The sequence below is a fragment of the Fistularia commersonii genome, chromosome 2 (assembly GCF_037954325.1).
Source record: "Fistularia commersonii isolate RoL2024-O1a breed Wild chromosome 2, RoL_Fcom_v1.0, whole genome shotgun sequence".
Taxonomy (NCBI): Eukaryota; Metazoa; Chordata; class Actinopteri; order Syngnathiformes; family Fistulariidae; genus Fistularia; species Fistularia commersonii.
In genome coordinates, this window is record NC_141285.1 from 10,914,283 (window position 1) to 10,929,475 (window position 15,193).

Sequence of the window (15,193 nt, forward strand, 5' to 3'; positions counted from 1 at the left end):
CTGGAAGATGATGGTGGACTTTGGTCAAAACTGCCTAAACATTTGCTTGTTTTCAGGTGGTATCAGGGTAAACTTTCATTATACTGATTAGAGCTTGAAAATTGTCAGCAAAAGTGGTACATATGGACATGCAATTATTTTAGCATTTCTGGCACTTCAGAAAAAAAGGCAATTTGTATAATTTTTACTATTTGGTGACAGAGCTGAATAATACATTTATCAACCAAAATTTGAGCATGAATTTTGTCAAAAAGAACAAACTTGGAATTACATTAAGTGAATTTAGATACATATTGGCAGTTGAATTTTCATGTAGGATTAATGATAGTTTCAGAGGACATGGATTTAATTTTCTCAAACTTAGTTTTAAATTTATTAGGATTTTTCCAATGCCGATTACCATTTTAGTTGCCTGCCATTCAAGTTAAAATTCCAATAATCCTGTTTTATTATTTATCTTTTTTACTGTTATATTTTCAGTCAAATATTTCAAATGAAACTGATGAATTAAGAACAAATTCACTGTCATCTGGTACTAATCTCTTTGCAAACATCCATGCGCATCAGTATAGAAAGATCCGGAGAAGCCCTTTTGTGGTCATAACTGTGAATTGTCACTCTACACCTGCTGTAGTTTATTGTTTGTGTATGTTATGCTCTCTCTGTACTTGTGTGCACAGATAACAAAAGGCCTTTGAATCAAATTCTGCCATGCAGGATTTTTGTTTTTGTTTCCATGCCTACTCGAATGGGAGAGAGAACAATACAAAGCTGTTGTGGTGCCACAGAAAGATGTGGAAGCTAAGCTGCCCCCAGAAGTCCCCTCCACTTGTAGTTAGAAAAATAAATATAGATACGTGCCTTGATTGAAGAACTTTTCCTGATACCACATGTTCATTATCCATTGAATGTGTCCTGAAACATTTCTGAGAAATAATAAGCATTTACTAGGCAGGTGTTCATTACTAATGATGTGGTTAAAATTAAGGATCATTAATTGATGTTGTGCTGTACAATTCCTCTAATGTCTGCTGTGCATGACTTCAAACACATAGGCTACCTATTTCAACTAGAAGCCAAATTAACAGATGTGTTTTAAATTTGGAGTCGAGGATGTACAAAGGATGTCTTCAAGTGATGCAAAATGAAAACAAGTTAATTTTGAAGTTATGTCCATCGTTTATACACTGACTGCAATCGTATTCTGAAATGACAACATTCATCTTAGTTTAAACAGTCCGGCTTGAATCCAGCAAATGTGTGGAATGGTAAAAGTTAACTGGACCCTTAAAAAACACAAGTTTTTCCACTAAATATACCCTCTTTGGCTGACTGCTGAAATCTGGATTTAATTGTTTAACAGCAGCAGAAACAACAATCTTAGCCTACAGGGCACAGTTAATTGCTTTAATCAACTTTGATGAGGGATAAGTCCTGATGCCAAAAAAAAAAAAAAAAATATATATATATATATATATATATATATATATATATATATATATATAAAGGAGGATACCTTATCTTGAAAATGGGGGTTTGGACTCTGTTAACTTGGGTTTAATGTGCTCCGGACATTTTCAACTTTGTTCGAATGAATCAATGCATCGGTCAGCATTTACTGCAATTGCTATGTTTGCTCAGTAGAACAACATAAACTACATATTTTATGAATTGTACCTCAAGAGTTTAGAAGTTAGTTTTGGGTTACTTTCAGGTGTAATATTGTACCTCAGTTTTTAATATTTCTGTCTTTGTTATATTTTTCAGCAAATTCAAGTCTTCTAGGAGGAGGTGGGGGTAAGTAAAATGCTTTTGCTTTTGATAAAACAGTATGGAATTGTAATTGCAGTAATCATATTTGGCATATAGCCCCAATTTTTATATCTGTTGGCTTATAGCTGACTTTAGTGTTTATTTCACACCCAAGTGTTGAATTTCAGCGAATGTAATGGTAAAACATGAGCGTGAAGTGCAGCACGACCAAACACTGCGCCACTCTTAGAGATGGTCATTACTGAAGTGGCTTGCCGAAGAACATTATCATCAAAGGAATGGAGGGAATTTCAGGCAGTCAACTATGCCCTGGGAGTAATGGATAGAGAACTAGAATGCCACTAGCCAGTCCCGCTGTTCTTTTCTGAAATTTGACATTTTCATTGACATGATTGAAATAATCATTCATCATCACAGTAAGTTGAATCTACAAAATGTTGGTTTTGAAACTAGATGTTTTTATTTTATTTCATTTTTTTATAGTGTGCCCGAATGGCATGGTATTGAAATAAGGCCATTTCTCTATGGGTATCCACATTCCATTACGAGTTTTGACCAGCATTGAAAAAAAAAGATGAATACAGACACAGATAATAATTATGCTTGTCAGTTCTTGTCTATGTACCACACCAAACCAAAACAAAGGAAAACAATTGCATTTTTCTGAATACATTTATGTATCATATTTTATTTTGAGTCACCGGATAGATAGGACAGGCAGAGTTAACGGAAGTGTCTTCACAGTGTCCATGATAGAGCTGTAAAGATCTGACTGGTATCTCATCATGCTGCCTAGAGTGGCCGTCATCTTCTATGATGCATGGTTAATACCAAACATCTTCCAGTTGTTCACTCAGAGCAGTATAAAGATGCCTGAGCACACAGCTATTTAGAGCATCTTTGATTCAGATCATAGGTCATGAACATGCATCCTCACTGCAAATGATGGAACAACAGTCTAAAAAAAATATATACATATATATATATATATATATATATAAATTCTCCATTTGTGTTGTAGCAACTGAGCTGTCTTTATTGATTCAATGTGCGCAAAGCAATTATCTTAGCTGTAATATGTTCATTATTGTTTTATTTACACCACATCTTCCTACCATCCTCTGAGTCTTAGATTATGTACAATGGTTGATTGAGCCAGCTTTTTCTAGTTAATGTCAGAGAATATAGTATGCAAAAATGCTTTGTCAGTTCTAATATAGCATTATTGTTCCACTTGACAGGTACTAGCCAAGTGGAACAGTTTCCTACTAAATGGCATCTGGTTTTATCTATATATTCTTTACTTGTTAACTTGTTGAATACTTAGCAGGAGACTATTTTCTGCATTTTTGCCCACGACCTTTATGACTAAGAACCTCCAAAGACATGTTCTCATATAAGGTTCTCCTTATTGCCCAGATGTCTTCTGAGGGCAGTGCAGATTATCCATCATACTGGCCTCACACACTTGAGCCATGTTTAGTTCTCAAAGCTCAAGAGGGGGTCCTTCTGCCAGTTCACACAAAAACTTGATAGTCCTAACTTTTTTTTGTGAAGTTTCTTTCTCAGCTGCATACTTTTAGCGATTGATTTTGAAAATGAGATATTTTTCCTTTATAGTTTGTCTTTTATGAGAGTAATTTTAACCTGTGTTTCTTTCTTCTGGTTGATAATAAATCCCCTATGTGGAAATGAACCCTGGCAGTCAGAATTTACTACCTGCACAAAATATATTATTGTCTGAAAATTAAGTTATGAAGAGAAAAAAACAATATTGAAATGCTCTAAAACTCTATTATGTCTTCATAATTCACTAATGGTAGTTCTTCTGGGTTGTATATTGTCATTATTACGTACACAACAGGGTTAAACAAAATAGCACTGTTATCAACATTAGACATGTAAGTCTCAGTGGGATTTTATACAATCATAGAAGGAAATAATAATGATCTCTGATAATAGTGTGTTAAATGATGCCTCTGTGACTAGAGGGTAATTAATGCTACCAGGTTGCTCATGTGAATTGTGTCACAGCAGGGCTGGATTGTGGCAGGGTCCCAAAAGAATAGATAATTGTAAACATAATCTTGTCTCCCTAATGTTTCTACTCTGGGGCATTTAAGTGGCTCATTAGCATATGAACCAGAATGCTGACTTAAAGAGCAACAGGACCTAACAATACCAACAAAACATATTGGTGTTCTCAGGTTGGGTTCCCTCCCATCACTCCAGTCAAGCAACACAACACATGCATGACAGCTGTGCATTTTCTTACATCTGATTTAGCCATATGCTGCCAACACTGATTGAACTCACTTGCCATTGCTTCTTTGAAATCAGGTCTTTTCCTACAAGCCCTCAGCTTTTGTATGTAGTTTTTCCTTAATAGTGGTTTGAGTCATGACTTGTCATAACACTTGTTTTTAAGAAATTATTAAAGCTTCCATTTATCGTATATCACTAAATCCTTATCATAAAAGATTTTTTTCTCGATTTACAATCAGCCTGCTTCTTGGATTAGAAAAAGAATAAGAACGCATGCCTTCACCTTGTATTTTCAATAAATGTAATATTGTAGTCATGGTATTAAGATACTGTCAGTGTTTATACCACCACTTAACACTGTTCTTTTTTTGTTGGCTTTCACTGTTCAGTATAACATATTGAAAATGTTTAATTTCCATTTCATAAAGGGTTTCATTAAGAAAGCATGGTTTTCTTCCATATAGAAAATAAATATACGTATAGTAAAGTTAACAGGTAAATTATTCAATGTGTAAACCAGACAAATCCATGGTATTTGATCGTTCCATATAAATATTCCAGCAGAATCCTGAAAAATATATTCGAAATTAACATAATATTGAAAATGTGTTATCTGAGAAAACACATTATTTTGTGTCCAAGGCACTCATTAAGTTCCCTGCCCTCTCAGGAATAAAGTATCAGATGTACCTCAAATGGGCGATGCTTTAGTAAGTAAAAAATAAGCACATAACTCTCTCTGCATCCCTGAAAGGGCAAAAATATCCAGAAAAAGGTAAAGTACCCTCTTTGGTCAGGAATGAGATCCTGTCCTAAGTGTGGAGTTCAAGTATCTTGGGGTCTTGTCCCTGAGTGAGGGAAAAATTGTATGGGAGATTGACAGGCGGGTCAGTGCGGCATCAGCACTAATGCGGCCTCTGTACAGTGTGTCCTGCTAAAGAAGAAGCTGAGCTGAAAAGTTAAGGTTCTCGATTTATAGGTTGATCCACATTTCCACCCTCCACTATGTTCATGAGCTGCAGGTAATGACTGAAAGAACAAGATCACTGATCCAAGTGGCCAAAATGGGTTTCCACAGCAGTATCTGATCTTTCCTTTAGAGATAGGGTGAGATACTCAGTCATCCAGGAGGGGCTTGGAGTAGAGCCACTGCTCTTCTACACTGAGAGGAGCCAGATGATGTGGCTTGGGCACCTGGTCAGAATGCCTCTCTGGCAAGGTATTCTAGCCACATCCCACTTAGAGGAGGCCCTGGGGAAACCCAGGGCACTCTGGAGGGACGATGTCTCCTGACTGGCCTGAGAGAGACTTCCCCTGGAAGAGCTTGATAAAGTGGCGATGGGGGAAGGCAGTTTGTGTAGTGTTGTGTAGTAGTGTATAGCAGTTAGAGCAGTGTACGGGTGAAAGCACTGTTAAAAATTAAATGAGGACAACCACAAAGATTCATAAAATCTTATGAATCTTACCTACTTTAGTGTTTTCTCAACCATACTATTTTACCTTGTTTATCTTGTATGACTTTTAAAAGTCCAACATAGCATGACAATTGTATACATTTGATTAATTTTTCTAAAAAGGAAAGGTGTATAAATATGTGTATAAACAAGTTAGCCTGACACACTATCTTCACACACAGAGTTTTCAGACCCTTTGTTGTGGTGTCAGAGACTGGACTTCAACTTAATACTCATAATTATACATAATACAGTGAGGTGTTTAATCAACATCAGTTACATTTGAAATTGAGGTCACATTTGCTGTCTAGTTTGGTCACAGTTGACCAAATTTGGTTCAGTTTAGATGAAGATGTGCTAAATGAGGATGGCAGGTAGCCAGGTCTGAATTCACACAGGATGCATTAAGTGTCAAACCATGTCAAAGAACATGTTAAAATGCAAAAAAATGCTTCGAGAGTAGAGTTGGTCAGGGTCACGTTTTCACCTCAATGAACATGAATTCAAATGGTATTACAATGTCAAATCAGCAAATAACAACTCAAAGGAGAAATGCTTTATGTTGTATGACTGTACAAACCCTATCTTTGTGACAGCTTCTCACACAAAAATTCATAATTTTGACAGCACATAAGTAAATTTGAACAGCCCTCGTCATTGTCTTCTCTCACCAGTCTTGACAGTATATCCAGATGATCACCTCTATCCAGATGATCTTCATGACAGTTGATGCACTGACCACAGCTCAGCTGCACATATCAACAGTCCCTTCCCCCCTTATATTTTGCAACCTTATATCCCTGAGTCTTTTTTGGATGCTCCCTTTATAGTATTGGGTCTCTTTATCCAAGGTAGAGTTTATGGAGTGTAAGGTCGGATTTTTCATTATTTGGTCAAATCCTTTTACAGGCCTTTGTAAATTGCAACAGTTTTTACTCATGTTTCAGTTCAATAACACAAAAGAAGACTGTTCCATGTGAATTAGTTAAAAACAACACATCTTGTTTGTAAACAAAAGTAAGGAGGGCAGTAAGAATCTCAAGGCTTTACAGAGTTTATCTACTGAAATTCATCTTAATGAGAGTCATAGACATATGAGACACTGTACTATTTCAATCCATTTATTGGAGAAATTTTAAGTCATATTCACTGTCTGGATGTTTTGTGCTCCACTTTTTGAAAATAAAACAACAGCTTTGCCAAAATATTAATTGGTTAAATACCTCAGTTATTAACATATTTCTGTAGCTATACGGTCTTTGTTTTTGTAACTTTATGAAACATAAAAAGTACAACGTCAGTTTTTCAAACTTTAGCTAAACTCCACTGTAACAGCAGGAGTGGCTTCAGCAGCAAAATAGCACTCTGATGTTCTTTAAAAAGAATATGTAGCCAGTTAGGGACTTGTTTGGATAATGCTTTATCAAAATTCCTAAGTGCTTCTCTGTGCATATCTCTACCACCATTTGTTATGTAAAGAGCTCTGTTTTCTTTTCCTGTCACTTGTAGGTGAACCATTATCTTCTTTCTGGGTCTGGCCTCCTGCCTGAGGCTTGTTTATTGACTAGATTGGAGAGCTAGGACATGGCGCTGTGTGCAGGGGGAAGTGGGAGGTCAAGATAAAACATGGTGTTATGTGACATTTTGGACTGGTTGGCTTTGTGTCCCTGTCTTGTGACCTGCTGCATCAGGTCAATGGAATCCCCAGGATCCCTACCAAATGATTAATCACTGAAAAATGACATTTTCTTATTATTTATCGTTATTCTTATCTTTCAACTATCACTCACCTTTCTTGGCTAATGTTTCTTCCTCCACAAATGTAGTAACAGCCATTAGCTAGACTTAGATCTTTAGATAGTGTCTTTCCCCATGGAATACCCTGAAATAATGGAGCATATGTTAAATGCAAAGATTTTTTTAGTGGTTGCAGTACCCTAAGCATTTATTCATCTTTTTGTATTTTTTGGCCACTTAATTCACTTTGATCATGCTGTAATGGTGCTTTTAAAAGCGTGCTTGATTCCTGCTGATAGGTACTATAACTAAAAAGTCAGTTCCAGAATAAGCACATCTTATATTTTCATTTCTTTGTATGCATGATTTAAGGTAGCTATTTTTACGTCTCTTTTCCGTTTTTGGTGATTTGCATTTCTTCAATAGCCCATCTTAATGCAGTGGCTCTCCAGCATCAAACCTGTATATTTTTCTAATAATCAAATACAACAGCCCTCATTTGCATTGACTCTCCCCTGGCAAGAATTGAGGTGGAACCATCGAGTAAATTGATATTTTCTTTTTCTTAGAAAATGATGTAACAGTACAAAACCCAATGTGCTTTTTTGATGTGCTCTGTATCTATTCATTTATCTATTTATTTAAATACTTTATTGATCCATTGCAGGGAAATGAAACTTCAGCTCTGTTGTCATTATCAAATGCAGGCCTGAAATAAACATACACAAACAGAACTTGCAAACATGTTTCAATGGAGAGGTGACAAAAGGAGATTTATTCTATATGTTGTCTTTACAATCCAACTGAAACATTGCCTTTAGTAAAGACGTGCTGATAAAGTTAGAATTCTTCTGGAATATACTGTAGGATCTCTAGTTTGTATGGTTCTTTTGAGTTTAGTCCTTCTGTCTGTGCCATTCAGTTGTTTTTATATAGTTTTTATCATTAGGTTATCTAGATTGAAACATTTGTCATGCTAGTGGGATATTAATTTATACAAGTCCTCCCAGTTATAATGGAGTTGACATAGAGGTTATTCTTTTGAATACAGGAGTTAAGGTCATTTTAAGGACTGATGTGTATGTTCACCAAGGCAAATGGCCTTTTTAGTGCTAAAGCTCTCTCTAATGTCCTGTCTGTTCACCCCCCCCTCCCCTACCCATAATGGATGGAGTAACTGATAAAGAATGATCACACAATTTATTTAAACCTTCAATGGTTACCATAGTTAGGGTTTACATTGTAATGATGAAAAAACGAAATGGTCAGACACTCAATGTACATTAGTAAAAGAAGTAAGCTTGATGAAGAAGAGAATCAAAGGGACAATGCAAGAGGTAATGAACACATAAAGCTATTATAGGTACAAGTAATGACACTGGTCATTTTCATAATGCTAAGGATATGAAACATACCTGATTCATCGAAGAATTTGCAAAGAAGTGAGTGCATCAGTGAAATATAGATAGTCGTAGGTGCGTTTTTTTTTTGTATCTCACCTTAGCTGATGAATATCATTTCTACATACTAATCAAGCTACTCGCCATTGCTTGCAGACATCCTTCCTCTATTTAGTCGACACATTAATTTGATCTTTTTGCGCTGTGGTGTGGGTGAGTAAAATGGACTAACATTACACAGCGTACAGATCAGTATATGTAACTAAATGTAGCTTTCTGTGTCCAGCTTGGGTGGAGAATGTTTTGCAGCACCTACTGTGATCACACAAGTATACTCAAAAAGAGACTGGCATGACATAGTATCAAACAATTGGAAAAAAATGTAGAGTGTATGTATGCAGTTTGTGTAATGCAGAACATAAGAAATATACTTTGAGTATATTTTGATTGTTTATTAATGAAAGCTTGTGAAAGCATTGTCTGCCTTTTCTTTTAACCAGATTGTGAACACTTTATACCCTGCAACCCCAATTCCACTCAAATTCATCCCAGTCAGTACCTACTGACAAGCCACAATGCCTGAACATGCATCTTATTCCCTGATCTGTGTTTACACCTGAAGATGAATCAATAAAACTGGCACAGTGATGCAGTGGTTTGCACTCCCAGCACACAGCAGGGAGGCTCCCCGGTAGAATCAAACTGGGAACATGCAGACTCTGTGACAACGGGATTAGTACGCACACCCCATGCCTGCATGGCTCCTGTTGATTGGATACATCGTTTGAAATATGGAGTCACATGAAACTTGCAAATATTCAGATAATGGCCTTGTGGTATCCAGGCAAAGCATCATCTGGCTGAAATATTTGAAGTTTTCTTGATTGTGAAAGGCTCAGAATGAGCCGATCTTAAATTGTTGTCCCCACTCTTATTGTTCAAACACACACGTAGCTGCTCTCACAACTACAAGAATGAAATGTGGTAAATGGGAAAACATTTAAGAAAGTGGTTATTGTGTCAGAGTAGGCAGTAGTGGCAGATGCAGTAACAAAATGTTTTCATCCTGTAAAAAAATTAATTTTGAATTATGGTGGTCCAAAAGAATACTGCCAATATTTTTTACATTTTTTGCCGACCTCTGCCACTTTCACCGACTTATCCCACTATTCAATCACTTAAGGTTGAGGACATGATCCCATTCTTACCGATTTGAAATACATGCTGTGCATCTCAAAATAGTTGAATTGAGTGAAAATGTTCACGCTGGAGTGGCTGGTAAATTTTAATATGAATAATTAATGATTTTGAAAGGACCATGAAAAAAATCCCGCTCTGAAATCTTTTTGTTTTGCTTATGCTGAAAGAACAGGTAGAGATGGCACAATCAGCTGTGAAGTAATGCTTTTTATGTTAAAGAAAATACCCTGTCTAATTGAAAATCACACCTCAAAAATGTCTGATTGCATGAGAAGATAAACTCAGCCTTAAGGAATTAATGACAGTGAAATGATGTGATGATGTGGATTAACATAAACCCTGAATACTTCTATTTTGCAATGTGTTACAGGTAAATGATCAAATTTAGTGAGCTTTTAAATTGTAGTTGCCAGTTGAGTTATTTTGGGTGATTTGGCTGAGTTGTTCTCATTTCAACAAACTTCCCCCAGGGCTTGATTACCACAGAACTTAGACCAATGTGTCCTGATTGCTGTGTCTTACATATGAGAACTAATATTTAGACTAGATCAAACAAGATCAAATAGCATCAACTGCATAACAATTGCCTCAGTTGAGAAATGTGTGAATACAAAATTATAATACAATTGTCAGGTACCCGAATGAATACAACACCAGTACAATAATAAAACATTAAAGCAAAACAGTTCAGATGCTGGGTTCTATCAGCAAAACTGTCATATAAATGTTACACTAGTGACACATTTCCATTGGCATTCACACATCGCCATATTTTATTTTTTTTTTTCAGTTTTGTTGATTGTGTGGACGCTTTAGATCATGAATTGTTGCTTTCATTGGCCGTAGATTTTCCATTGTCATTATACAAAAAAAGAAGTGTGTTCCGCCATAGTTAAATCTAGCTCCCTATGATTCTGTTACCGGTAGTTTGAACATTTTCCTTTTGTAATTACATTTATAAATTGTACTTGCCTACTCTGGTTTTGCAATTCCTGACATCACAAGTGCATTTATCTATTCAGAAATTTACCTTTTCATAATTTCCTTTCTGCTGCCCCCTTCATGGGTTGCTACAGCAAACCATCTTCCTCCTTCTAACCCTCTTCTCTCACACCAACTAACTTCATGTCCTCTCATAAATCTGCTCTTCAGCCCCCCTCTGGCCTCCTGCCTGGCTGTAAGAATGTAACTTTTGAAAATGTTATTTTAAAATGTATGATTCTTTAGATTGCTGTATTTTGTTCAGTTATTTCCATTGTTATGATGGCTTCATCATTTGCAATGACACCACTTCAGACTTCATTTTGATTATTTGTGTGTGTGTGTCCCAAATTTGCTGTCTAATTTGTGAAGCGCTTACAAGGGAAAGTATTGGTTGGACATTGGACAAGTATTTTTCCTTCAAAACTGAAAAAGTGTACTTTTGAGGCCCTTAAATGTACTCTATAAAAAAAGGTTTGTTGTTATACTTAATGAGGAAGTCTCCAGTTAGGTAAAATCTTCATTTCTTCATTTTAAATTCATTGTGGAGGGTGGATATACAAAAAAAATCTGTTTATCAAGTATAACTAATAAATAAAAGTAGGTAATGTACTTTTCTTTGCTTAAAAACAAACAAAAAAAAATCCACAGGCATACATTGTCACTTCTCATTTAGAATCATTTAGCTGAAAACAACCATATGGTGTTGCAATTGCCCCTTGTTTGAGCTCTTTAGGATTTTGCTCTTCCTCTCTTGCAATCATAAAATGATAGAAATGTAGCCTTTTAATATCGTCATTTCTGGGGGCAGAAATAGTGATATTCTCAGTATGTATTATGCCCCTAAAACCACTTCGAAATTCATATGCTTTTGCATAATATAGAGTTCTGACTACAGTTTAAAGATCATCTACCTTATTCTGTCTCCCCTCATTGTGCAAGAAGTGAAAATATCACCACAGGGCTTGTGAGATAGGCAAGGAAATGTCAATTTAGTTCTCTTCCACGTTACATCACATACAACCTCTGTGACTTCCTAGACCCCCCCATGCGTCAAGATTTCTGGGTCAGTGGCTGAAAATTCAGACAATTCAAAGTATTACCAGCCCCATTGTCAGGGCACATTTGTGTTCTGCATTCTGATTGTTTTTTTGCAGTAGATCTTGAGTCAAGGCACTAGGATCTCTACTTTGAGTCAACCTCTTTTTGCTTGCTTGTGTCTGTGTGACTGTGTGCTCACATGTCAGAAAATGTGAGTGTGAATGTGACTGTGCACATTTGCATGAGGGCCTGTCTGTGTCTGTCTAAATTTTCCAGTGTCTGAATGGACTTGTATCTGTGGTCAGTTTAGGAGGGAGGACTGCCCTTAACAGCCCAGCATAGAGTGATAGCATCTGACAGAAAGAGATAGTTCTGAGCAAGGCAGTGCATTACCAAGTTTTCTATTGTTTGGATTAGGGCTGTCAATCAAGTCAATCAAAATCAACCCAGATTAACCAATTTGCATGACTGATTTGATTGAATGTTGCAACATAATAACTGTGAATACACACACAGAAAGTACATATATATATATATGTATATATATATACATATATATATATACTGTATATAATCGTGTATAATCGTGTTTTTTCCCCACAAAAGACAATAAATAATGAATGAGTTTTAATCGTGATATATATATGTGTGTGTGTGTGTGTGTGTGTGTGTGTGTGTGTGTGTGTGTGTGTGTGTGTGTGTGTGTGTGTGTGTGTGTGTGTGTAAGCACATGGTTTTTCACCTTCGATCTTTGTGTCATGGCAACCACAACAACACATAGATCTTTCTTTTCTTAGATATTATTAGAATGAAGGATGCAGAGATGCAGAGAAAGACCTAAGTGACAGGCACTGACTGAGAGGGGTAGAGTTAGACTGTATCTCCTCTCTTATTATGGACATTTGATGGTCAGTGTGTAACTAGGAAGACTTTGGTAAGTGTAGCCTTTCACATAAACTGAGACATCTACAGAGACTGTAGATCCTATGAAAGACAGCTCTGTGTTAAAAAATATAGATTTATTGTCACATTATCATAAAATATATATCAGTGGTGTGCGGTGAGGTTCATGACTGGTGAGGCACACTTACCATGAGGCAAAAGAACTGTGTGCCTCACTCACCTAGTGGCTCTTTGCAGCCGTTTTATGATTGCTCAGCACAAGAAACGAGTTGTTGCTCATTGACTGATGTTGTACTTTATACTTTAAATCAAAAGAATACAGTACAGGACTGAGCTTCATGCTGGTTAAATCGTTCCTTCCAATGCTGTTCCTTGCTTTGCGTGACAGACGCTTAACAAAACAAGGACAAGAAACAAAGCACAAATTGTTCCCTAGGACCCATTGTGCTTAGTTTGTGGAGGGATTTATGTCTGAGTATATGATGGTGTCTGATAAATGTAGTTATTTTACTTCACAGTCCGAGCATTTTGTCAAATCCATTCACATGATAATTTTTAAAGACCTTGTTGGTGGCTGAAATGATGATGACTCTCTTTTGCAGATTTTGCACAGACTGACCTGCAACGGTGGCCAATTCCTAACAAACTGTCAAGCCTTCCGCATATCTCACGGGGCAGTCTAGTTAGCTCTGTCTGACAGGCCACTTGCCTACAAGTGAGGTTTGAGCCAAGGGAGGGCTGAGCAAGCTCCAGAGGCAAGCTGTCATCTTTTTGTCAGACCACAGGGAAGAGGAGTTCCTAACTTCTGTCTTAGTCTGTATTTCTCTCACCCAGTATCTATCTTTCTCTCCGTGTCAGCTTGTTCCCCTGGTGAAGATCTTCACTTTCCCAGTGCCTGTTATTCTTCTCTTAGCCTGGCTGTGCAGCATAAACAGGCGGGTGTCTTAGGATGAAACGCCAAGCATCCCTCCGGAGCTGAGCCAGTCATTGTGTTAACCCCCTCACTGTGGCTTCCTGAGGGGCACAGCAGCCATCACCGTAAGCTAGCTGAGACTGACATGAGACAGCAAGTTGGACTGAGGTGAAAGACGTTTCCCATGTCCTTCCTCAGGGAGAGATGAACGTTTATACTACAGGGATGATGACCACCACTCCAACCTAATCCTCTCTTCCCAGACACTTCATTATCACCTGCACATTGCAACTGCAATGTGTGTGTGTGTGTGTGTGTGTGTGTGTGTGTGCGTGTGCGTGTGTGTGTGTGTGTGTGTGTGCGCACACGCACAGATCTCTAAGGAGAGCTGCATCAGCTGGTGTAAAGGTGGAGAGTGAGAAGAATTAGTATTGAAGAGGCAAAGGTTGGGGAACATGAATTGGATGGAGTTATAGGGAATGACAGTGAAAAAACAAACTTAATATTGTGATGGAGGTGGAGAACAAATGTGGCTGGCAGTAAAAGGAAAATAGTGTAAGGTCGTCTTGTTTTTCTTACATGTCAATACATTTTAATAACAGAAGCACTGAGGAAAATCTGAGGAAATCAGGGTCGCTCATCATCAACCGCAACCATTAATTTTACAACTTTAACTTTACTGACCGTAAATTGAAATCATTTTATGCAATGTCCTCTATGGTTAAACACTGGGGTTGCTTCTGTCATGCCAGAAGATGACTTGCAGCTTAAGGTATCATATTATAATATAACATATATATATATATATATATTAGAATGGATATGATAGAAGAAGAACAAACGCATACAATTGTGGCCCTTACTACCTAATTATGACATGGCATGAAGCTTAGCTTCAAATAATGTAAAAATAACTGGAATAGGGTCAACATTTTCCATGCAAAATCCGGAACAGCTTTACTGGCCTTAAGATTTTGTTTGGGGGAAATATAGTATGAGACACCCATGTATTATAAAATTTCCTTATTTTCATTCTGTCCATTTTTATAATGATTTTAAAGCCCAGTACCATAGACAGTTTTGTCTTTTAAACTTCTAATATCTGGCATCACATCCTTGGATTCTTAACTGTGCCTGTAGTGAAGTTGGCTGCTGCAAACATGGTAGTATCTCATTAAAAACTCTCCGACTGTTAACCAAGGAAAACAATTTTTATTTCTAGGGCACTGGTTGCAGAGAGGTTGAGATTTCTGCAATTGAAAAATGACAGACGGCAAAAGACGGCATCAATGTTTCTATCCTTTTATAGTGTAGGTATCTTGCAGGCCTGTTACAGGGGTCTGCAACCTTTACTATCAAAAGAGCCATTTTTAGCCCTCTCCCACCAAATAACGTTCACCTGGAGCCACAAAACCTATTTCACCTTTTAAAGTAAAAAAAAAAAAAAAAAAGTGTTATGATGTTTTATATTACTATGTATAAAATAATGGGTTGCATTAAGCTCTTTCCAAATAGCTGTAATAAAT

General features: G+C 37.0%; 1 protein-coding gene across 3 annotated transcripts in view; it reads left to right on the plus strand.

The window, feature by feature from the left end:
- The window catches only part of macrod2 (mono-ADP ribosylhydrolase 2), a 412,763-nt gene that overhangs the window by 99,749 nt on the left and 297,821 nt on the right, over positions 1–15,193 (plus strand). For all 3 annotated transcript variants that reach the window (XM_086167072.1, XM_086167081.1, XM_086167089.1), the window contains exon 4: positions 1,768–1,797. In XM_086167072.1, coding sequence (XP_086023198.1) covers positions 1,768–1,797 — 30 coding nt within the window. The remainder of the gene's footprint in view (positions 1–1,767; positions 1,798–15,193) is intronic.